This window comes from Channa argus, chromosome 11, assembly GCF_033026475.1.
Source record: "Channa argus isolate prfri chromosome 11, Channa argus male v1.0, whole genome shotgun sequence".
NCBI classification, from domain to species: domain Eukaryota; kingdom Metazoa; phylum Chordata; class Actinopteri; order Anabantiformes; family Channidae; genus Channa; species Channa argus.
The window spans coordinates 13,719,786-13,745,783 of NC_090207.1; the positions used below are offsets into that span (position 1 = coordinate 13,719,786).

General features: G+C 40.7%; 1 protein-coding gene across 11 annotated transcripts in view; it reads left to right on the forward strand.

Moving 5' to 3' along the window:
• smtnb (smoothelin b) overlaps positions 1–25,998 on the forward strand; it is a 44,684-nt gene that overhangs the window by 3,601 nt on the left and 15,085 nt on the right. For 9 of the 11 annotated variants that reach the window (XM_067521073.1, XM_067521074.1, XM_067521075.1 and 6 more), the window contains exons 2-9: positions 8,698–8,855; positions 10,188–10,266; positions 10,354–10,432; positions 11,000–11,079; positions 16,619–16,721; positions 20,330–21,036; positions 22,076–22,127; positions 24,135–24,731. In XM_067521073.1, the coding sequence (XP_067377174.1) occupies positions 8,698–8,855; positions 10,188–10,266; positions 10,354–10,432; positions 11,000–11,079; positions 16,619–16,721; positions 20,330–21,036; positions 22,076–22,127; positions 24,135–24,731 (1,855 nt within the window). Of the gene's footprint in view, positions 1–8,697; positions 8,856–10,187; positions 10,267–10,353; positions 10,433–10,999; positions 11,080–13,251; positions 13,390–16,618; positions 16,722–20,329; positions 21,037–22,075; positions 22,128–24,134; positions 24,732–25,998 lie in introns of those variants that run through there. The other 2 variants (XM_067521084.1, XM_067521082.1) reach the window with 2 other exon arrangements.

Sequence of the window (25,998 nt, forward strand, 5' to 3'; positions counted from 1 at the left end):
ACTGTCTTTCTCCCTGGTGAGCGAGAAGCATTCACACATGTTTAAAATAGGGCAGATTTACCCTGTGGTCCAGCCTCTGATATATGGGACCCCTGGGCCTTCGTTTTATGGCTCCCTGGACCCTTTGTGTGTTGACATGGCTCAACAGTTACAGTTTGGATAGGAAGAATAAGCCTGTTTTGCTGGCTCTGAGTACAGTCTCCAGGTTTCTTTCCCCCCCAGTGACATGGTCCAAAATGTCAGTCTCATCAACAAAATCAAATAAATAAGGAAAAATTACAACCCATTATGTAACCATCGTCTGGAACATTATGTGTGTTTTTATATGGTCTTATAAACAAAGTGAAAGTTACCAGGAACTGAATTTGTTTTAAATATAGAGAAAACCCCAGCATATCCACTAGTAATCAACACATTAACCATTAAATTGCACCTAAAAAGCGGCATTGGAGTTTTGTTTGCAGGTTTTGGTTTAACTTGATGTGATCCTTGTCAAGAGTCATATTAATTATTGTTGCATGGTTGACTTAAATTTTTTCTAAAAATCTGTACATACAAACTGTTGCATGTAGTAAATCTCCCATTGAATAAAACTCCTCACACGTCCTATTATAATACACATACAAAGAAAAGAGCCTCAAGTGTCATATGCTCCTGACCATTGATAGCACCTACTGGTTCTGGGTTTGTGCTGACAGTTACTGCCTTTGACTTCAGTAAATGTTTCTATGGTGTTTTTGAAGGTGCTTCTCTGACAACTGAGTGAAACAAATGTTTAGGCTCTAAATTACAAGCACAAACTCACATGACTTTTGTTTCTGTCATTATTCTCACAGGAATTTACTTCCTTCACATTTACATGCAGCACTTCCTGTAGGATTAGGTTTCAGATGGGGAGATACTGATGAAATAAACAGTTTATCATCGAGGGCACATTTTCTTCTGCAAATGGAGACATTGTGGGTTATCTGCCATTGCAGTGACAGGGCTGAGTCTATCGCTACAACAAGTAGATTTGTTTTTACGTGTAGACTTGAGCGTCTGACAGCAAATATCGAGATGTACAGCCAGGAAGCAGCGAGATAAGAAGTCAGTGTTTGTTCAATAAAACAGGAAACTTTAGTTACTGGATAGTGCATGCTATAAATAGCCTGACATGTTTTGGCTCTGTAAGGATGAGAGGGAAAAAAAAGGGTGAACTTTGAGATGATGTGCATAAAAACTCCAGCAAAAGCTATATCTGGTCTTTGGCCTTTAAAGGGTTTGTTGTGGTGGGACAATAATTCAGAGTGAGTGTAACACAACTTCAATTTTAGTTTAAAAACATTTCATGCATAAAGTTGAAATTAAAATCATTGGGTCATAATTCCTCTGTAAAGATTTGATTATTTGGTCATTTTGAAATATCAGATGGGTGCTTTGGAAACATAAAAGCGGCCATTTGAATACGAAGAGCAGTACTTCATTATTAAAAAGAACACCTGGTGCTGTTTTGTCATTTATTTCAAATGTCATAAAAGAATAATGTGACAGTTTATGAAGGAGTTCAACAAAAGTAGCACTCATGTTGACGCATTACAGCTTAAGATCTGTGTCTGTAAATTATACTGCTCTGTTGTAAAGCAAAAGATGGAAAATATCACACCTCATTTTTTGTGATGCCAATAGTTGTTCCAAACAACTGTGCCAACAAGCCCTTAGGCCAAAGAGATACCTTAGTTCCCTGGAGTTTTTTCATAGATATTGTGCATGATGCATGACAGAGCACAAATCAGCATAACCAACCTGAGGGGGAGGCTAAAGAGTTCCCGCTTGATAGACAGACAACATCAGCTCCTGTCTGTGCAGTATAGAGTCAATACAGTGTGATCCTCTGTACCCTAATAAACTGGGCTGTGTTACCAGGAGGTGAAACACTTTCACATATGAGACAGACTCTGCTGTCAGAACTGCTCTGGTCTTTTCCTCTGTCTGGAAAGTTATCCAGTAGAGTGTGTCTGTGTCTGATCTCCATTTCATCACTGTCCCAAATGGAAAAGGTCTGGATAAGGGATTGACGATATGCTTTCTCTTCTTTGTCCCTTGAGATGAAATGATGAAGCTAAGGAACAAAGTTGGGATCAACATACCTCTTGATGTTCAGCACCCTTATACTTTAGCCACACACAAAATCCTTGACTCAAGGGACCATAGCACATCTTTAGTAGGGATTCAACACCTGTTGGCTTTATATTGTAATATTAAGGTGGGGCTCTGTTTCTGAGCAAAATAGCATGAAAGGAGCAGCATGCAGTAGTCTACAGGGTCAGAGATGTTTTGAGGGCTCTGCCACTCACATTCTGATGAAGGCAATTTATAAAAATAAACATATCACATTTCCCCAGCTTGGGAACAGATGCTTCACTTTAAAAGATGGACGAGACCACTAGGAGAAAGAAGTAGTCTGTCAGAGAAATGCAGAAACACTGGTTTTGGTCTTTTCTACATTGTATATCTATATAGAAAATATCTATATTTTATATTTCTATCTACTAGAAAATGACCAGCAGACATTCATGTTTTGCTTTCCAGCTCCCTGTTTTAAAGGCCATGACATTTTTGAGATATACACAGCTGATCTGTTGAATTCTGTTTAGTTTAATCTGTCCATCAGTGTCTCTTACTCTCGTGTTACGGTTACCGTGGACTTTCGGAGTCAGCATGGCTGGCTCTCAAAGCTCTACTAGAACAAACTGTTATCTGGAACCTCCCAAAGTGCTTTAACAGCCCCTCTGTTTCATCCTTTGGGACATCCCTCTCACATGTTGTCTCTTCCTTTATTAAGTCAACATCACTGACTCCGTGCTTCAGGCTGACCAACGATGTCCCATTTTTAGAGAGGATTGACCATGCTCTAGCTCCTCCTGTGACATGGTAATGTCAACAGGATATGGCCAGCTGAAGTGCCTTCCTGTTGAAAAGTTGTATCAGTTCTTCTGATCATGATCTTCCCACCAAGGGAAGATGTGATTTATAATCTGCTAAATAGCTGCAGACAGCTCCCTCTCTGTTGATTTCCAGTAATTAGACATGATTATATTAAAACAAAAGCTGCCAAAAGGGGAGAGAGAAATTTCATTGCATTTAGTGTAAAATCGACTTGAAAATTGTTGTAGTGGCACTGAGGTTTTAGAGAAATGGCACAGAAATTTAAGATATTGGTATCACATGGATTATTCAGTACACTGAAACAAATCAAAGTTCTAACAGTTTCTAACACTGTTAGACAAACTGAACATTTCACTCCAGAAGTCTGTGTACAAGCCAATATTAAAATGTTCCCTTGGAACAGGACAGAAAAGAGAAAACTTTATGCCCTTGATGTCTGATTTGAACCTGTGATGATGCCAACCCCAAAATGTGGGCCACATATGTATGGACTAGGCCTTGGCTGACCTGGATCCCTCTCAGTGACCTGACCTGTAGCTCACATTTAGAGGGAACTATTGTGTGGAGCCAGACAAGTGAAATAGGTCAACACAGCTCACAAAGACAGTCAAATGAAGAGAATAAAATTATGCTCTAGACAATATAGAGTTGTTTTGGTTTTTTTGTGGACTGATATGCATCAATACCGCAGAATACAAATGACTTTTTCGGTGTTCGGCGAACTTCAGAGTGTTGACCATGTGTGCTAATTAATCCATCACCATGTGGTGTGTCACTGCAATACTTTAAAATTCTTTAAACTCTACTACAGTATGAGTCAGTAACTTCAACAACATGTGCACATTTAGATCTGCCTCTAGTACATTATTATAGTCCAACATTTGTAATGCCAGTATTCCCCCTGACTCACATGCAGGCCTCTTTTGTACCATCTAGTTATTAGTAAAAGTTCAGCTTTGCTACACGTGTTGGTGCATTTACAGAGGGCATGTTGCCACACATACAGTAATCTCTCTTATCTTCTTGCTTGCTTGTATATTTGAGTTTGAATCAATTTTTTTAACCCAGACAACAAACGCTTAGTGTGTACCGGAGCAAAACATGTTTTAACCTTTAATCCAATTTGTTTCTTTGTTAATTTTCACCCAGCATGTGAGTGAAACTCCCTCTTTTGAGGAAGCAGGCTTCAGATGCCTTGCAGGGATCCCATATACCCTTAAAATGTTCCCATTTTTCAGTGGGTGTGGCCTTTGTGCCTGCCTACTGTAAGCATTGTTTTCCTGAGTTGTTAAGAAATTATTTATAGACTACCACCTGATTCAGATTGCAGCTCTGCTTCTTAGCATGGCAATAAACAAATGTCAGGGTGATTAAAAAATAAATTTAACTTTTTCACCCTTTAACTCTTGCTCGATTGTTTTATTGTATCTGCCTCAGTGTCAGTGGCAGTCCAGCGTCCTTTGCAGCAGCTGGTAATCCACTTCACCTCTGCTGCAAAGAGTGTCCCATGTGTCCTTGTAAGGGCAAAAGACACTTGTGGGCTTGACACGAGGGAGGTTAAAACATTGATCCGATCTGCTGCCTAGCTGCTCTCTGACCTCAGCCTGTTCTGGAAGTTATTACTGAAGCCTCATTTTATGCAGAGACACAAAGTACCCACACCCTCACTTACACCCGTGCATGCGAATGCACACTTGTGGACGTATAAGTCTTGTGGAAAGTGCACATACAGTCCTCTGTTGTGTTAGGGAATTTTTATTACATATAATAGCCTACAAAATAGAAAGTGTAAAGTCAAGAACAGCAAATGAGACCTACTAGGAGTCAAACTATAAAGACTCACCCTGAAGTGGTGGTGGTTGGTTTAGACAGGGCTTTGTGGGTATTCATGGGAGGGTCAGGGTAATGACCGAGTTTTGTAAACAAAAATATAGCCAACGACACACCTGGAGATACACACCTTTAGTATTTAGGTCTGATGTATTATTGTTAATACATGTTTCGTTTGTTAAAAATGCACTGAAAGAATCTGAGGCTGAGGCCTGTTTAAGTAATGCCATTGTGAATTCCTATGAATGCATGCTTTAATGAATAGAGTGAAATAGGTGGGTGTAATTAAGACAAATCTGAACTTGTGAGTGGTCTGTCTCTCTTCACTTCCACGGTTTTAACATAATCCTGCTTCAGTGCTGCACCCACAGGTACTCATTACCTCTATGTGCTCTTACCTCAGACCTACTAAATAGCAGCCCTGTGTATTTTAAGTACCTGAAGAACCTTGAGTTCCTGCCATGTTTGACCAGTTCTGAGGCTGCTTCCATGTGCGGCAGAATACATTAAACCTCACTAACTTAGAATCACATTCAAATCTGTTTCTTGCATGTGTAGCAGAGGAGTTCAGAGGGTGTTCTCGGGAGTGTGTCACCAGCTGGTCGGGATTACTGGTAAACCATGAAGTCTCTCTAATTGGTCGTGATTGATTGAGCTGCTTCGGTCAGATGTCTTTGGATAGGTTTGAGGTTTTTAGTCGATAGACCGCTGCTGCTGGTAAGCAGGAAATGAGTCAAAGCAACCAAAAGCACACTACAGGCCTTAGCAAGCCTGCTTGTGAAACATTAAAACATTTATAATATGTTGCTCTTCACCACAGTCCGATTACTGTCAAATGAGGTAATTGTTTTCTGGTTTATATTAGCAAGTAGGTGCATTTGAATAAGCTGTTCTAACCTCTCAAGTAGTTTCTCCCCCATAAGGTTTTTCTTGATGCAGTTGCCCCAGTTTCTTCAGGATTTTTAATTCTCTCTTCCACTCCTCAGACATAATCATTTGCTCCACCCTGTTTTCTTTAATGCTGTTTTTCACTGGCTGACTCAGTTGAAGTTGAGGAGACCAACAGGTGTGACAGTGATGAGTCTTCAGTTATTTCAACAAATCACACTGTGATGTGACCCCCATCCCCGCCACCATTAAAGGTGCTCACAGCTCAATGACGGCATCTTTTTCTGTAGAACCTATTTTGTGTGTGAATTATCATGTGTTTCTTCTGACTCACATGTCTGTTAGCAGCACAAACAGCACTGCGTGAAAAGCTTTCTGTCTGGGTATAATGGCATCTCTCTGGGTCACAGTGGTGGTGTTATTTTTATTCAGAGTCAAAGTAACAGTTTGGTACCCAGAAGTCTGTATTCAGGTTTAAAAAATGCACTTGGGCATGGACTGTGGTGGTCACTGTGTAACTAGATGTCTTTTTTTTTTTTTTTTGTCCTTCCTCCTGACACAGTTCAGTTTCTGTTAAAGCCACTGTCATGTAGTAGTTCTGTCAAATGAACTCGTTCTATGAGTGTGTGTTTCCTTCTCTGGTTCTTTAACGGTTATTGTGTTTTCTTTGGCAAGAGCCCAAGTTTAAGGTGTGTTTTATGTGCTTCGGTTACACCCACTTATTACTCTTCTGTGCAGTGAAGTCATTGGTCAATTTGCTTATTTTCCTCTTTTCAAATAAGTAAAGGAAAAGTCAGTTACTGCTGGTGGCTGTGTGCCAGCGGTGTTGACCAGTTGAATTTACACGCATATCGACCAATCCAGACTATCTCAACATGCAGAAAATCTATGCCCTGATTGGACATTTTAAAACTGCCACTGCTTAAGCACATGTGGGAGTTGTTTTTCATCTCTTATCATCATATCATGACTGATTACTGATTTGGACACTTTCTATCACATGCTCTGTGTTTGGGAGCTGTCAGCAGGTTTTTCTTTCTGTTGAACATTTTCTTATCCAATTTAGTTTAATGTTTAAACTGATATGCACACTACATAGGCCAAAAATGCAGGTGTCTATGAAATGCCAATCAGAACTTATTGTTCTTGTGTAGTAGCCCAAGCCTGGGGATATTCTGTTTTATCTCATTAATGAATTAATAAATCAGTCAGTTTTAAAACTTGTCAGTGCACTGGCTGTATCACCATGACATTATGTAGCAAGCTTGACAGGGTGTTAAAAGGCAGAAGTGTTTGCTTAGTGTGTGTTCATGTCTCTGTGTGTGTATGTGGGAGGGACTTGACCAGTGATTGAATGAGGTGTGCTTCCCATTTTGTAGCATTGCTTTACTACTTCACAATCAGAAACCTTACTCTGTTGCTCCTATGCATCATACTGTATCATTTCCCTCCTGGGTTTGACCCAAACCCAGTTCCTGATTTCACTACCATCTCTTTTCCCTGTGAGTCAGCAGGAATGTGAGGAATGACCTGTGCAAGGATTGGCCTTTTCCCACCCAGCTCTCTTGTGCCCATTTTTAGGCATACCAGCGCAGAGCTTCTCTTTTTTTTCTCCTTTTCACTTGTCATCCCGTCTCTCTTTTAACCACTTTTCTCTCCCCTTTCATACTTCTCCTTTTTTCTTGTGTCTTTTCTTCTTGCCTTTTCTGAGCACTCGCTCCTCTTACCCATTCTTTTTTCAGTCAGCTCAGCACTTTAAATTCCCACAAATTACAGTATATATGAATGCCCCTCTGAGCTAGTGTAGCTTGGGCTGCATATTTTGTAAAACCACAGTGAGATCTTAGACCCAATGGGCCTCTCCATCTCTTGTGAAACCCTTCTCCTCCTGCTTTTCTGGGTCTGGTCTTTTTTTCAACCCATTAGGGTGTAAGGCTTAGCCGAACAACCACATCCAGCTCCCCTTTATAGAGGTTAGTTGACACACAAAGGTCTGTGTCTCAGATCTGCAGGTTTAAACTGGCGCAGCAGGGAACCCTAAAGTGTGTGTTTGACTGTGTGGTTTATAAGAAAAATCCACTGGAGGACATGCTGAATGTATTAACAGGTTCCTGCTGTTGATCAAAAAAGTGACATGGCTCCCATTTGACAGGAGAGGGCTCCCTCTCACTAACATGAAAGCATTCAGCTCTGTGAGGTGGTGTGTCTGGCTGTAGGCTTGTTATTTATAAATGCTCACACATCTTAATTACACTTTTGCTTGAAAAAAATGAACTCTTTAACTAATAGCCACTCAGAGCGATGAAATATGGGTATTTTAAGTAAGATACTACAGCATCCAAGTCTCTGGGTCCTCCTACAGCTTTGCTAGAGCCAGAGAAGACACCTGTGTGATAAGTCTCTCTTATATCCATACCAGCTGTTGGTGTGCCTGTTTCTTGTCCACTGCCACTTGCTAATGTAGTCTGTCTGTCCTTTCACATTAGTGAAGGCAGATCACTTGTCATCACAAATCTATAAGCCGTCCATCTACGCTGCTCTGCTGACAATGTACCTCCCTGCCACACATTTAAAACCAAGCCAGGGCTGTTTAGTGAAATACTTTTTCAATGTCACACAACTAAACTATTTGTTTGACAGCTGCATGTGTTTGTCAGAGCTGATTAACCCCTTTTTATAAATGACTTCCTTGTTGTCCTTAGGTAGGGTTAATTACAGGCTATAGGAATCGGCAGCTGAAAGAAGGCAGTGTGGTGACTTGTATTTTAAGCCAAGAAGCTTTGAGTTCTACTTTTTGATGGCACTGTACTTGCACTGTATTTGTACAAAACATGCAATATGTTTCACAGGACTGTGACCCTTGATCAACAGATTATTTTGTGTTCATTCCCTCACTCTGCAAACATGGTGTTCTCACTCTTAGACTTTTAGAGGTAAATATAATAAGTGACACTTAATCACTGTAATAGTTAAATATATTGTGTGTTAGTAAGCTTGGCGCATTGCATTCATGTTCATGGCTTGTTTGTGTATTTTGTGTTGTGCGTGCAGCTGGATGGAACCGTGGATCTGGACGAGAGACGTCTCATTCGTTCAGCCATCCGGGAGTTGAGGAGGAGGGAGATCGAGGACATGGAGGCCGCTTTGGCAAGCAAGAGATTTCGACCCACGCGCCTCAAGCAGCAAGAGGACAAGGAGAACCAGCACAGGTGAGACCACACATGCGCACACAGACCTTTCCTCAGACTAGGTCAACTGGAGAAACAATCCAGCAGGAAAAATCTAAAAAAGACTTGCCAGGGAATTACAGAGGACAGAAAATTGCAACCCCAGTGAATTATTATTATCTATTTTTTCATCTTGTTTGCACATTTCACGATCAATGTTTTTTACACTAAACATATGCCCCTGTGTCAAACGTTTGTATTGGTATTAAAAAATGGGACATATTTTTATAAAACCTTCAGGGCTACTTTGTGAACTTCAACTTGAAAACCTAAATTTAGCAACTTTACTTTGAGATTAGAGAAGCACTTTCTTTTATTTCCGCCTGTGAACTGTGCATGCGCAACATTTAAGGTGGAATTATGGAGACTCCGAATAGTGTTGACAGTAGTTACTTACTTTTCTGAAAGAAGTAACACTTCATCCATTGTACCGGTGTCTGACTGATGAGTTTTAAATAGTTTTTGGACAACAACAGAGCTCTAAGGCATCAACATAAAAGTGAGTCCAGGCTGCAGCAATTTATGGTGAAATCCTGAGCTCTGCAGAACTAGATGACTGATTTATTTTACAGGCATAATTAATTTAAGACTGGCACTAGTTCCAGTGTGGCACAAGCCCATTATCACTTGATAGCACAGCTGAGATTTAACCTTATTGTGTAAAAAGACGATACCGAACCTTATGTTGTTGTTGTTCTTTTTCTCTGTCACTGACTCTCAATAAGAACAGTGGTCAGGAGTAATCATTACAAAAACAAGGGAATGTGCGTCGTCAAAGCTACACTATATTGCCAAGAGTATTCGCTCACCCATCCGAATAAATGAATTCAGGTGGACAAAGCAAGGTCCATAAAGATATGGACGAGTGAGTTTGGTGTGGAAGAACTTGACTGGCCTGCACAGAGTCCTGACCTCAACCCAATAGAAAACCTTTGGGATGAATTAGAGCGAAGACTGCGAGCCCTGTGTAAAATGTATTTCATAAACACACTCCTAAACCTCGTGGAAAGCCTTTTTAGGACACACACATGGATGCACACACATACACAGACAGATGATGCATCTTCAAGTTCAATTATAACATGGAATGTAAAATATTCCAATCCAACATGCCACACGTCCTTCAATACCAACAAGTAGAGCAAAGAAAAAATAATGAGAAAGATCAGTATGAATAATAGAAACCAACTTAAATGAAGGAAGTAAAATGAAGCTCAAACAAGGGAGAATGGGATTAGGCTTCTATAATGGGCACCACAATAAACTTGTGTCCGTCTGTGTCTCTCTGTGTCTCTGTCCCTCTCTCTCTCTCAGGTTAGAATTAAGTGACAGCTTGCATGTTCTGTCCCAAAAGCTTCAATCAATCCAGGACATTGATGAGCTGACGAAAATGGTGAGCATTAAAAGACAAATCATAAAATGATGTGACAATGTATGCTTGTCCTGTGTACACTGAGACTTTGTCTGTGTTAACGGAAAGCTCTGTGCTGCCACCGAGTACGAGGAGAGGAAAATGATAAGAGCAGCCATCCGACAAATCCGAGATGAACAGCAACAAGGTGAGTCAAGTGTGAAGAAAATTTAGTCAATTTGTGTTTGTAATGTCTGTTAATAGGAGACATGGTTATTAAGAACAATCTTAGAAGCATGCATCTTTCAATGAAACGTGTGTTTTGGCACCAAATTCTGGCATTTAGAAAGTCCTGATAAGAGCGATAAATTACAAGAAATTCAAATGTTACCTATGCCAGAAGTTTTTAATTAGTTTATTTTTGTAGGGAGATAAATTGAGATAAATTGTGTGCATGCACCGTGCAAAAAGGCAGCAGACCATCCATCTACCTATGATGCTGGATCAGATAATGGATTCCTCTCATTCCTTAGAGCTGTACTGTCTGTGTGAGGGCCTGTCACACTGTAACACTGCTGCAGACTCAATCAAAATTTGGTCAGTTTCCAAGACACCTAGACGGTGATGTCACAAAAATTCCTATTATCTATCTACCTATTAGTTCGCAATGATGATGCTGAAAGTTCGGCACCATGTGGAGCAATAAGTTAAAAGAAAACTGTAAAGTATGTCGCCTATCTGAGCACTACCACTGTGTGTTTTTGTGTGTGTTTAGGGACTGCAGAGCAAGGTAAAGCCCCTGGTCGCTGTCTGGAGTCTGAGAGCGTGGAGCCCCAGAACAGCATGGGAGATAGGGTAACTAAAGCTGACTAAATAGAGTGATGATTATCATTTATGGGTGTAGAAGTAATTAAACTTTAGCTTTTTAACTCATGTCAATGTCCATTTGCAAAAATGAACTGAGCACAGACCAGTTTGTGGTGGCTGAGTTTGTTTGCAAAGCAGCAGTGACCATTGAGGTTTCTCTGCTGCCACAATGAAGAATGCACTGAACAACAACAACAAGTACTGTGACTTGTGTCGTGACTCTGGCTACGCCACACACAAAAAGCACATGCCTCTGCTGCCACGGAGCAAGGAATGTGTTTTTTACACCATTATTCAGGTTTGGCCAAGTATAAAGAGAAAGATAAAATATACTGTCAGGCTGGTGTTTAGAATAGGTAGTAAATCGTTGATGACAGGAGCTGTCTCCAACTTATCTTTATGGTAAAATTAAGAGTTAAGCTTGAGCGTGAGTCCAGGAGAAGACAGTTTATGGAATTCTTGAATTCAGTGTATTTAAAGGATGAATAAATACTATAATTCTATTATTACATCTTTTATCACATTTATCTGAATTCCTCTCTAGTCACTCTTAAACGAAGTCCAGACTTTCTCTGCCGTTTCTCTCAGCTGACTGGCCCTCTAGTGGAGGACCATGGGACAGTTCAAAGTTTAACAAAGACTTCTGACTTTTTCAGCATAATGGATTAATTTATGTGATAGTTTTAGTGAACATGATGTGAAAACATTAGACTAAACTGTAGCCTGCCAGGGTCCAGATATTATCAGCCCTGTTTGATCATAGATTTTTTTGTATTAATGCCATGTTTCTAGTGGATGTGATTTATTTGGAGAAGAAACAAAGGTAATTCTTACAGTGTGTGGTCACCACTGTTGTAACTAAACCTTTTGATGACTTGAATTGATGAAAATGAAAAAGCACCTAAATTACTGATCTGTAAAAAAAATACATTATCACAGCGCTGTGCTTCTTGTGAAAGCACCTTTATTCTTAGCACAGTGATATAAAAGGGCAATAATTAAAGGCTGTTACAGTCATTGAAGCGTGTGTTTGTGTGCATTCCTTTGTGTGTGTGCGTGAGTGTGTATTATACAAAGATAGGAAGTGATGATAGCATGTTCATGTCACAGGATGCTTAAGCATTCAAGTCTTTTTACCTCACTTCCTGGAAGACATCTGAGTGGTGCAACGATGGGTTTGTGAGTCACAGGTGGTGTGATGAATGAGGGAGGGGGGTTGAATGGTGAGGAGGGGGGTCATACATACAGACAGAAAGGCAACCCACCAGCTGTGCCTCAGCAATGTAGTCTGCGCTGGAATGGGGACATGGCCAACAACAACATTAACCAGTAGCAGCAGGGCTCCTTCCACTCACATCACCAGCGGATCTCTTTGAGCTGCATACAATTGTCCCATGGCAGATGGAGGCCCTAGATATGCCCTCACAACATCCAATCACACTCATACTGTGTACAGTATGAGTTTTGTCGTCGGATGCCATTCCTGATGCAACCCTCTATAATTTCTACCGGGCTTGGACCAGCACTGCACAGCTAGGGATGGGAATGGGCTCAATGGGGTTCAGTGTCTTGCCCAAAGACACTTCGACATATAGCCGGGACCAGGGATCGAACTACTGACCCTGTGCTCCGTGGATGACTGCCTTTACAAACTGTTTACCAACAACTGCCCTTTGCTTCATTATATAATATGGAACAAACAAACTTAACTCAATGACTTGTGTAGAAAAAAACAGGCACCCCTGAGATAATGTAAAAGTTTCCTTTTGCTTATTTGGGAGAACGGCAACTCTAACAGATCATAAAAGAACTTTAAACATTGTGTATAATGCACATAGAGTTGGATTCTTATTCTTTTTACGATAAAATTGTATAAAACAGAGGTCAAAAGAAAGGCAGGGTGTCAGTAGTTAATGTGTCAAACAGCCAACCCAAGGAAAGAGTGTGTGAGAGTATATGTGTGGTGGGGGTCACATCCCTGGTGACACAGAAAGGGGAAGGGAGTGGCTTGTGGTGTGTGGAGTAGAGCGGCAGAATAGCGGACGTCCTGACTCCAAAAGGGTTACTACAGAGAGAGAGAGAGAGAGAGAGAGAGAGAGAAGGAGGGAGGGAGGGAGAAAGGCAGTCAGTCCAGTGAAGAGAAGGTAAATGTCACTCTGATTTTCCTGCTGTCGTGTGTCACAGACCAAATGGTCTTCTCTGACTTTCATTGTCTTTTGTTACAAGTACATTTAGATATCTTCCCACTTATGTTTAAGTGAAGAATGGGATGTGCCTGCCTCTCTGTTTACCTTTCAGGTTTGTTTAATTAATGGTTTATTGTTGGGTACTTCACTGTTTGCTTATTTATTGGACGAGTTAAATTTTTGAATGTAGATGAAATTTTAATGATGCATGACATGAAATTGGTGCATCAGACAAATACTGACGATAAATGCAGTAAAGGTATGTCAAATATTTGTGATAAACTTTGTTTAATGTTTTTACTATAGATGTGAGTGATTTGAATTCTATCTTTGATGCTAAAGGTTTGCACGTCATCTAGGTGTGTTGGGAGAGCTCAGGTAGGCTGAGGGTGGGAGGGTATTGCAGCTGCAGACAGAGTTTTGTTTGTTCTCTGATCTCATCATAAACATGTTGCAAGAAGAGACCTGAGGGAACACTAGCTTTACTGCCTAAAACTGGGCCCAGCATTTGCAATGGAGAGGGTTTTTCAGACTTGAAAGATGATTTGAGGGAGTGTGGTGGAGGGAAAAAGTACTGTCGATCCATTTTATAATGAGACCAGTAAGTAAGCTTAGACTGGCATGTGATGATTTGCAGTAAGTAAAAATGGGAAAGAGGCTCAGGTTTTTTTTCCTTTTGGTTTCCTCACTTGCATACTTTGTAGGAGATACTAAGATGACTGCTTCTTCATTAAAGCTACTGTATTTCGGTCACTGGAAAACTGAGCATGTGGTTCTTTGGGCCGCAGTAATGGAAAACAAGCTGCCGGGTTTCTTCTTCTCTCTTACACGTGGAGGCATGGAAGACCCTCAAATGATCTGATCTCGCCAGTGGAGTGATGGATGAAACTTTCATGGAAAACTGGAGCACTGTAACCCAGTGTGCTAACCCATAGCTGACGCCAGCTGTCTGAACTGGTTGAAATAGGTGTGTGTCTCAGCGATGGTTTGGCCTCTGCCTTATTGTTTTTTTGTGTGTGTGTGGAGTTGAGGGTTCAGTGGAGAAGGCCCACGCCTTGCTGTGGTCATGAGAAAGGACAGTTGTTATTGTGTTGACAAGTTTGAGATTTTGCAATTGGAGGGGGACACAAACAAGCTCCTGAGGCCAGATAGTATGAATGATCCGGATGAGTGCTGGACTGGGACAGTGTCAATGTTGGTTCCACTCTATCAGGTCTTGACTGTTGGGGCCAGAGTGAAGCCACTAATGACAGCATGGTGGCTGGCGGCAGTTCCTGAGCTCTGGTCTGCATCTCCCGTTTCGCTTTATCTTCCCTTTTTTTTCCCTTCTGCCTCAATGTCTGTGAGAAATATGTTCCATGTGGTTTGGTGGGATCTGTGAAATGATGGCTGTCTGTCTGACTCCTAGTAGACACAGGACAAGGAAAGAAAGGGTGGTTGAAGAAAAAGTTAGTCTCACACACAATTAGCCCCCCACCCGCCGATGACTCTTTGAGTGACTACATTTTGCGTGTAACTTCTCACATTATTACACTGTATTTGTGGAGTTATAGAAATCGATTAGTATCCTCATCACACACTTTAATGTCTCATTAAAGGAGCATTGCACATTGCAAATCTTTGGTGCCCCAGTCTGTGTGATCAAGATTTACCATTGTCTTGAAAACCTGGTCTTTTTTTAACATGACCTAGATTTGAGCTGCCACTATTTTTGCTTCATATGGAAAAGTGGAACCTGGAAAAGGTGACCCTGGTTCACCTTCTATATAGCTTTACATACAGTATTTTAATTATTCAGCTTCTTGTTAACATTTTTTTCCCAGACACAAATTGACCTCTTATCGTTTATTTCAGTAACAAAACTTCACTTAAGTAAAAGATCTAGTCTTTTTTTTTTTTTTTTTAAGTAAAAAATCTAAGTTTAGTCGTGTCTTTGTTTATAACCTGATCAGTGCAATCCCAGATTTACCTTTCTAGTCTCCTGCGACTGTGCCTGATTACATTTTCTCTTCAGCAATTGTGGCAGTCTGTTCTGTAATCTGCTCAAGGTGGCTAAGGTCACAGTCAACAGAGCAGAGTCTTAGGTCCTTTCTCACTTCTGCTTGACATGTGTTTCAATTATAGTAATGTTTGTGTTTGAATCACTGCAGTCTCTGATCAGAGTCCATTGATTAAAAGCCATTTAAAATACAAACTTGTGGCTTTAAGACTTTCACACTGCTTCTGACCATTGTGACAGTCTTTTATCTAAAATAACTTTGTTTACAAATGACTGATTGTGGTGTGTGGGTGTGGGCTTTCTTTTCTCACTTTAAAGATTGTTAATGCATAATGCATTTTCAGAAGTTTTTTGAAGTAAGTGTAGGGTGTAAATCTGATTATATTTTCAGTATGTGAGGTTGTGTCCTGTATGTTTTTTCAGGAACCACCCAAACTTTTGTTGGACTGTTCTTAACCCCAATACCTTAAAAAAAAAGCTCTTAACTATATCAGAGCACATAATCTCCTTAAGGAATTGATGCAAACCACCTGAAGCTCCACACACTGGAGGTTTTTGCCCTTTAATAGAAAAGTTTTGTGAGTCTTCAGAGTGCCAGGGATTAAGAATATGTGGGGGAGTGTTGTAAAGTGTGTGTGCACACGTGCTTGAAGGAGCCTTATTTATGCAGCTGATTCTCCTGTGGAGTAGCTCAAGGTCAGGCACCAGAGGCTCGACAGTAGTACCGACATCTTTCCCCCTTCGTCCTCCCCTTCTTACATTTCCCGTCTCCTCTCCATATGCCAAAATACTCGTGCTTCTCCTCTTAGATTTCGTTTCTGCTGTGACTTTTCTCCATCAGTGCAGGATAAGACGAGAGTGCTGCAGAAAAGGTACAATTTTTACGACAGTCAGCCTGCAGGTAACCTTGTGTAGGAGCTGCCATAATAAAGTGAGGCTGTAAAGAAGATTCAAGTCTTGATTAATCAATTCTGGAGTTATATGTTGGCACTTGGGGCATCTTTTTCTTTTTCTCTCACCACCATACATATACAGTGGAAGTCAGATCTTTACTTTTCCAGCTGATCAAACATGTTTCTCATCATGGCTGCAGCACTTGACCTCAACCTCCAAAATAAGGCTGTTGTGTTCACCAGCTGACCTCGAAAACATACATGAACACAAAACAGATTTTTTTTTCCTTCTTGTTCTGATCAGAGGAATGCATTAGCAGTGTGGCAGTGGCTGCCTGCTGTCCTAAGAAATGGCAGAAGACATTGTGACCTGCAAAATGAAAGAGCATGGCACTTTTAAAGCTGTAGTGAAGTATTGCATTAATGGTGTGTAACTTTTTCTTTAACAGGACCAACAGCGAGAGAGTCAAAGTGAACGAGAACATATCAGATCTCAGATCTGTGAGTTACGTGGCCAGCAGACACAACAAAGCAGAGAGCTGCAGAGGATTGGTAAGAAACACGTACACTACAGAACTGAATGTGACTGCTCTTTAGGTGCTGGGAAGTTTCTAAATACTAATCCATACTGTATTGCCTGCAGGACATGTTATTACTCTCACACTGTCATAATTTTTGTCCAGTCCCGTAGATTTTTTGAAATCTAAAACATTGTATATACTGTAAATATTACTACACCTAGAGGGTAGGCTTGGATTGGAGCTAATAACTGACAGCCAACACTGACCACCAGTGTTGCGTGTATCTGGGACTGCAAACATTTTAGAGAAATTTCCTCTTCTCCTCCTGGCAAAACAGTGAGCCAAAAGAGCCATTCTTCTGAGGTGGCAGTCAGAAGGTCACATTGGTTAAAGCTCTTTAAGCTCCTTCATTGGACTTTATTAACTGTTTATAGTCACTCACTGTGAAGTAAGTTCATTAAACTGTTATCCAAACATTAATAAAGTTGAGATATGAATGCAAGCCTTTAAGAAACAATGATTGTGTTTCGTTCTCTTAAATCCTTAAAACTTTGCAGGCTACTACAGTGACAAAGGTGCATTGTATATGAGTCATTGACGTTATAATTCAGCTTATGATTTGTCCTTTTTTAACACTTAAGGGTAAAGTACCGATTGGGCATTCCCCTTAAAACAGCACACCAAGTTTAACATTGCTTATCATTGGCTGAAGATGAAAGTATTTTTCTCCTTTTTATTTGAGCTCAGGCCTGGATGACCTGAACTTAGCCTGAAGCTGAGGTCCATAATAATGTCATTCTGTGTGGTCTGGTCAGCCCTGGACTTGGCTGCCTTAGTTCTTCTCTTGGACCTGGGGTTGGTGGTGGGGTTTTGGTAAAAAATAGAGTGAAACCCAACAACCACACCTCTGCTAAATAAACCTGATACCAGAACAGAAGTAAAACTTGCTCGATGTGGCTGACAACCTTCCCACTGTTCTTGATTTATCCCTTCTTTACAATTAAAATCAGGGTGAAGCTACGGTGAAAAAATTAGGAGAAAAGCAAAGGAAGTGGACACCGGTCAAAAGAGACACAGGATTTCTGTGGTTGGGACAGGACACTCTAGCCAGGGTGGGCCCAATGGTTCTTGTGCTTTTAGTAGGGTGAAAGTAGCAGAAAATAAGAGATTAACTGGAACATTTAGGGACAAAACACAAATGCATACCACTGCCATTCAGACAAAAGCTTATATTTACTGTAAATACTTTACTTCAGTGACCATTGCCCATCTGGGCTGCCTTCTAGTGCAAACCCTACCTGATAAAGCTGTGATTTAAGAAATTAAATGTTTATAAAGTCTCAGTGGAATGTGTGCCTCAAGTTCTCAAATGACAAAAACTTGCTCAAGTTAGACAACACTAATTTCACATCAAATTAAGAAAAGCCCATAGTCTGCACCTTTATCACCACACAAAGTTATGCTAAACCACAGGCCTTGAATGATCCTAATGGAAATTTAAAAACAAATTGCTCAGCACCCCCTATTTTAACATAATTTAATGGTTGCTGCAATGTTGTATTTAGCTGTGCTGCACCATTGCTGTAGGGACGGCACTTTAACTATCTCCGTTGCCAACAACAGGATGGATTGCCATTAAAGTTTGTAGACATTCATGGTACATAGAGAATGAATCACTATAACTTTAACCCCTCGGAATTATAACTTTGGTTATATGTCAATTTTTTATCTATCTTGATCATGCACTGCAGAAAGGCTTATGTAAAAAAAAAAATTATGTTACTGCAAAACCTAAACTAATCGGGTCATTGCTTCAGTGTAAAAGAAGTATAAAGAAACTTTGTGCTTTACTATATAATGCTTGGCAGCAGAGTGTACTATTTTGAAGCAAAAGGCAAGCCTCTCATTATCTAGTACCAGTGGGGATTTTTCCAGAAATGGCTAAACAATGGACACGACAGCTTATGAATAGTACAACATGAACAATAATGTGAGAGTTTGTGGAAGAAGCAATATGTTTTGGCTCTTATTTTAGTTCATCATTCATCAGAGATAGATATAGACACTGCTGTCTGCTGAACCATTCATAGTGTCACATGTGAGAATGGCAGCCATATATTGACCAAATTGCGCATCATGAACACAGACTGTATTATATAATCATTTGGCTTGTTACATCAACAACTTGTTGCCATTTATAAAAAATGCACAATTCAGTCAACTTAATGAGTAAAAAAAGATCAGCCGCTTTAAATGAAGCTGTGGATGTTCACCCTAGATCCTGTTTAATTAAATTTCTCAAAGATTGCTGTGGCTGCCGGTTGACTAGAGTTCTTGTTTGATTTGGTTTGTAAATGACAGACATGCATACTTGGTGCATCCATTTGGTTGCAGGGTTGGTCCAAAGTGAGTTTGTGCTGCAGTGTTTTCCATGTTTTTGTTTGTACATGTGATGTGGCTGTTTTTGTTATGTGTGTACAGGCACACTCTCATATATTCCATCACTACAAGCACCATGGGTGGGTGGGTGTGTGAGTGTGTGAGTGTGCGTGTGGGTGTGTTAGATGTTAGACTATTACCAGGGGAGGATGTGGGCACTGCTGTGTTGTTTGGAGTGTGGTTTCCTGAGGAGAGAGCGAGCCGTGAAGCAGCTTGGAAAAAGCGGAGTGAAAGTTCCAATCTCTAGCCTATTGTACACTGCCCATTTATTTACATTTACATTTATATTTACATTTAGTCATTTGGCAGAAGCGTTAAGTACAAAGCAAGCAAAAAAAAGTCAAGGAAAAGACATTAAAAGCAAAGTGCCATGTTTCTTGACATGCAAGTGCAAGTATAGAAGGTAGTTAGGCACAGGAAGTTGAAGACGAGTTCCATCTTCAATAATTGTTTTAAATCTTCAATGTGAGGCTGCTGGAATATTCAATGTATTTGCTGCTCCACTGTCCTGTATGCCATAATGGCACTGGAGGTCATTCTTGACACACCTTTATTACACTAAGTGGGATATTTCATGGGAAGGTCTCCCAGGCACACTGGAGAATAAACAGCATTTATCATATGATTTAGATTAAAGCTGCATTATTCTGCATTGTGTATAGCATGTTAATGGTAACGGTCACATTCTGATTGATCTGAAGAACAAACAGTTGGATACAGGCACCAGAAGGAGGAGGGAATCTTTGCTAACATAACCACCTTATAGAAGAGTCAACTTGCCTCCAAAGTCCTGGCATCTCCAACTAAAAAGACTTTCTGTTTAACCCCCAATTCCTCCTGTCTCTGTACAACATGCGCCCATTCTCTAATGACCCCCCCCCCCTTTCTCCTTTACACACATCCACCAACACAATCTCAGAAATCTGGCTCAGGAACTGAGGCCAGTCTGGAGGAAATGCCTACATCCCCCCATGTCTCCACGTGCGACCCTAAGTGATATTTTCACGGAAGCATTTCATTTCTATCATTTCAGTATTTAACTCAACCTCCTTTTGCTTCCTTTGTTCACAACCAGCAAGACCCTCTTTACTATGAAAGGAAGAATAGTAACTATTCAGTTTGACAAAATCAGAAGAGCCAAAAGGCAAATATTTTGGTTGCTCATGTATTTCTAATACTTTATTTATTTTTCTGTTGCAGGCTCCAACTCAGGCATGGTGTTGGTTCTTGATCACCTGGCGAAAGATGACTCTGGGCCTCCGTTGATCCAACCTCAGAGAGAAGCTTTGACCACAGAGCCTGAGCAGGTTCTGTCACACCGTCAAAGGTCAGACTCCCCAGTTTCAGACGGCAGTGTAACCTCAGTGCTTTCCAAGTCCAATCTGGATTCCATGGCATCGGAGAAGAGTCTGGGCTCAGCCTATAGAGTCCAGCTGGACTCTGGAGCCTCAGACAGAAGCCAGAGTCCCTCCCACCGCGGCCGACTAGATTCTGGGGCATCAGAGCGAAGTGTCAGCTCTCAGTCCTTTGTCAGAGAAAGATTAGGCTCAGATGTCTCCAACTCTGGGGTCAGACCACGTTTGGAGTCTGGGGGTTCAGACAGCATTGGTCTTTTGTCAAGGAAACGGACTGACTCAGGAACATCTGACCTGAGTGTAAATATGTCCTCTGAAGACAGGGGTTCAGTGGAGGAGGTGGAGGTGATCATGAGTAGTGGTTCAACTTCCAGCACAGATTCAGAAACTGAGAGCAGAAGCCAAGGTCCATCCAGCTCCCTGGCTCAGTCCAACCATCACTGCTTTATTGACAAGGAGCAGCCTGATGGTGCTGTCTTATCACATAGTGACCCTGCAAATGGCCTGATTAATGGCAATGCCGAGGGGAAAGTTGACTTTCAGAAACAAAAGGTACAGTGTCTACTACAGTTTCCATTTCTATTTTGTAAATCTGCAGTTTTATTCAATTGCATATCTGAACTTGTAAATAACGACTTTCAATTTAGACGTTGAAAACCAAATTGAAGCTCTTCTGCAGGTTTAGTAAGACCTTGTTATTTTTTTTCAGTAATCTGTCACAACAGTTTAAGCCAGCTAAACAATAAAAAAATACATATTATTTATTGTAAATGCACCACTAGAGAGAGGTGTTGAGCTACATAACCACAGTCCAGGGCCAGCAGTCCAAGCTTTCTTCTCACCTTCTTTTCATTTCATTATTCCTGACAATAAAGCCTGACATGCCATTCTTCTGTGACACCCAGGTCACAGCAGCATCCATAAGCAGAACATGCTGAGCTCTGGCTAGGAGCTGTTTAACTTTTGTTACCTGGCTACACAAACAAACTGTGTACCTGAGTGTGTCTGCTTCAAGTCAGCCCGTTCTCAGCCTCACTTGCTGACAGACAGGGATAGACAGCATCACGGGCCAGAGCTTCTGTCTCTCTTCATCCTACAGAGTACACAGAAGCATGCAGAGCTGCTGTGGCTTCACTGACTTTTAATTAAGCAACATGTCCTATACTCAGGTCACCATGACGCCATCGTGTCACTTCTCTAAATGTGTTTATTCAAGGCTCGCCCCAGACTGCTTTTATTGTTCCCTGCAATTTGCATTGATGCTCAGTCTCCTGAGAGTCATGTAAACATTCAGGGGCCTATCATGGCTCCTGCTGCCAAAAATGGAACAGAGCCCCACTTCACTCCAAACATGTTATGTGCGAATGTTAGATAATGAAAACAAAAAAAATTGTTTCTCTATTTAGGACTGCGTAGGTCCGTGTTTGTATGTAGTTGTCACCACAGCCATTCTTGCAGACTCTAGGTCAGTACAAATGTCCTTTGCTGCCCCATATAGCTGTTTAGTGTAGCAACACAATGCAGGTTCACCCTCAATCTCCTCTACTTCCCCTACTGATTGTTCTGTTTCTTTGTTTTTTTTCCTTTTTAGATAACAGTTAACAGTGGTTTTCCCCTCACTGACAGCAAAGCAAAGAATTCTGGTAAGAAACTAGTTCAGTTTATTTAGCGCTAAAAAGAAAACCAATGATCAATACTTTCTTTGTTTTAAAAAGTTGTTATTTGAATATGGTTCGATTGATTAACATAAGCTCTAAACTCTCTATACTCTATTATTAAGATATTAATATAAGATTCATGTTAGATTGGTAGAAAATCACAGCCATTGGTATCACTGTGTGTGGGGGGCTGGGGAGAGTCTATGTTGTAATATACACAAATCACCCACAACACAAGGGTCAGCATTGCCACTCTGAGCAATCTGTGGCTACAGTCCCATTTGCACCAAAATGTGATACACTGTGTGCAGAGGTGGTAGAAGTACACAAACCTAGTACTGAAGTACAATAAAAATGCAAGTACTGGTCTAAAAAAACATTTTCTACTGTAAGTACTACTTCAAATCTTTTACTTAAGTAAAAGTATGAAGCAGATTGTCAACATTTTACGTAACCCTTAGGAATGTACAACAGTTTTTGAAAACGTTAAATTTTTCTAGAATTTAAACTTTTAATTTACTACATTAAAAGATGTTTACCACTGAAACAATTGTGTGGTTTGATTATGTTGGCATAATCATATACTCTTTAATAAACTAGAAAAGTAAAAGTACTCAACTATGAGAACAATGTCTTATTATGGCAAAACATACAGTAATTAATAAGAAATAGGCATCAAGTTCCCTTTTGGTAAAGGTGGAGCTGATTTAACAATTGAATGTCTTGACAGGTGGTTAATTCATAATGATACATTTATGAATTAATTATATTCTTATAAAAACATACAGTCAAATATAAGCTATATATAAGCTATAAATATTTTTTACTGTTGTGGCTGGTCGGTGTATAACTCTTTCTAATAGGCAGTGCTTTTTCTTATTGTACTATAAACTGGTTTTCCTCGTCAGCAGCACTTTTATTTTCTTTGTTGAGATGACTTCAGTGAAGAGCTTCTCTTGTAATAACTGTGTTTTTTCCATTTAAGAGTCTGTGCCAAACTGTGAGCTTTGTACACTGACAGCAATAAAGATCAGACAATGAAAAAATATCCATGAGTGGAAGAAACGTGTCCTGCAAAGTCGAAAAATTAGGAACGGAAAACTGTGAAAGGGGAGATGTTAAGTCAAGCAAAATAAACAAGCTGGAACAAGCCTCCTTTAGACATGCACTGGAATTCAGTCATTTTCGAGACTTCCAGTGTGTGTATGTGTGAACGCAAACACTCAAGTCTTTTGGCCCTGACATTACCCGGACTTTACCCAGCTAGCTCCCTAGTGCAATTTCCGGATTATCTCCACTCAACCTCATTTGTAAATAGGGGAGGTAATACTCCATAGGAGTCACCATGAGTGAGTGGAAGTGTTGATGACATCCATGTCCTGCCCCTAAACTGGGCAGATACAAAAACCCAAGGTAGAGAATTCATTCATTCATACAAACACAGCAACAATGTCGGACTGGAAGAACTTCTGTCGTTAAGGGCAGACCTCGAAATCGTCAAACAAATAAAAGGAACAGCAAGAGATTCTGTGGTATATGACCAGATTACAAAGCAAAACACTTCTGCAGCTTTGTTTTTGGTCATGTCCAATACGTCATGTCCCTTCCCTCCTCGAAGTGCCCAAGCACCACCCCTTGCCCAGTTACCCAGAGTAATTCTTCACATGTTAAAACATCACATCACATCTCACACAGACTCCCAATGTTGGTTACATGTCGGAAAGGGAAACTCCAGACAATGTCAGGACCTGATCCTCCTGACATTCTCTAGAGTTCATCTCTGAAAAGGGGCTTTAGAGAGACGAGTTTTAAAAGAGGGATGGGATTTGCAGAGCGATTTTAAGGTGAAGGGTGAAATGGAGAGAGCAAGTGACATCAAGTGTGAAAATATACAGCCTGAATAGAAGAAGGATCTACACTCGGTGTATCTGTGTTCTTTTGAGTTTTTTTTTTTTCTAAAGTTCAGTTCTCTTCTTGTGTTATATTTTACAGCATCTGAGAGGAAAGATGTTATTTTGGAGCAATTTATCCGCTCTAACTCTGTACGTGACCGCATGCGCAAGTTCACAGAGCCCAGCCAGAGCTCAGATGTCCCAGCTTTGAAGAAAATTCCTCTGAGGAATGGGACAATCTCTAGTGACAAGCTAAATCTCCCCAGAGCTACTAAGCTGTTTACACATGCTGCAGCATCCCCCATCACATCTGGAGACAGGCCAGCAAGACCACGTGTAGACTCCACATCTCACACCTCTGCCGCATCTCAGAGTCAGGCCACACCTCAGCCAAGAGGTGTGGCTAACAAACCTCTGTCTTCAGTGAGCCAATTGCAGAACACCGTGGGTGGGACAAGGCATCCAGCTGAAAAAGATGTGCACGCCTCGGGTAGCTCAAAGGAAGAAAGGACTCTAGGGAGAGCAGCTGGACAGCAGGTCTCCCAGGAAGAAGCAGACCCGGACATGAAGACTTTCCTCACAATTGAGATCAAGGATGGGCGCACCACCACCTCCTCTACATCCTCCCCTAGGAGCAACATTGTCCCCATCACCAACATGACCCCACGCATCACTAATGCTCTGGGGCAGAGGGCAGGTAGGAGCATCCACGTTGCAGCACCAAGAAGTGCTCATACTGTAGTTCACTTAATGCTCAAATAGGCTGTTTAACTTTTTTTTATAGTTGGTATAAGAACTGAACATTTTGACTGTCTTTGATTGTTTGTGCTTTTTTAGCAAAACACACCTGAATCCATTAAACTTTCTTTGGAGCTGGTGTAGTAAAGAAAGCTGAATTCCACTTTGTTTGAAAGTTTATGAATATTAATTCAGCCACTGTTTGACTTTCCTTGCTAATATTATTCCTTAGATCATGATAAAATCCCAGTTGCTGTGGGAGGTGACCGGCACCAAGGAATCGGTCACAAGTGGGATGATGACAAGGGTTTTTGTGAGGCCAAGCAAAGCTTATGGCTGAGTGGGGATAGAAGACTAGGGCATTTGTTATGGAGAGAGCTTGTTATGGCGGTATAGAGGGGGTTGGAGTGAAGAGTCAACAGCAGAATGTACAATATAATGGGGTAAAAAAAACAGCGGGCTGTCTCAGCCCAAGCTGAATAGTAATATTGTTACACAATAAGAGTGCAACTGAATAAGCCCGTTAATCCACACAATGAATTGTGTTCTTCAGTACAAACAAGGACTTGCTTCATTTGTTTGAATATGACCTTAAATGAAGTCAAAGTCAGTTTTTACTCAGTTTTTCAGTTTGTGTAACATCCATGGTTTCAACACAGCATGAGACCTTTGTTGCTCTCTTTTACCTTTTTATATATACTTGGTGGATACCACAGTAGGAGGAGTGCAAGGAATGAGAGATGAAAAAACATGTCGGCTGGCAAAACATGATTCAGGGATGTTTCCGCTCATTGTCGGCCCCATTAAATACAAGACCACCGGGGTGCCTGAAGAGAATGATTTAAAGAAAAGATGTTGTCCAGCTTTATAAGAAGTGAATGTATTGGTTGATAGGAGACTGTTTCAAATATCTATAAATCTCTAAATGTTACTGTGCTGCAATTAAAAATACAATTAGTCACCTGAAATAATATAATAGCATATAAATATTGTATATTTTTCATTAATATGTCATGTCACACAAAAAACATTTGTAATTTTTAATTTTAAAATAGGTACTAATTAGTAGGTGTTATGGAACTACAGTGAGACATACGTAGAACACTTGAGTTTCCATAGTCTTAAACAAACATTGAAAAGTGGGCCAGCGTCCAAAATATAAATGTTTCTGTAAAGTAAATCCTCAGTATAGCAGATACTCAAAATGCAGGAAGTACCAGCAGTGA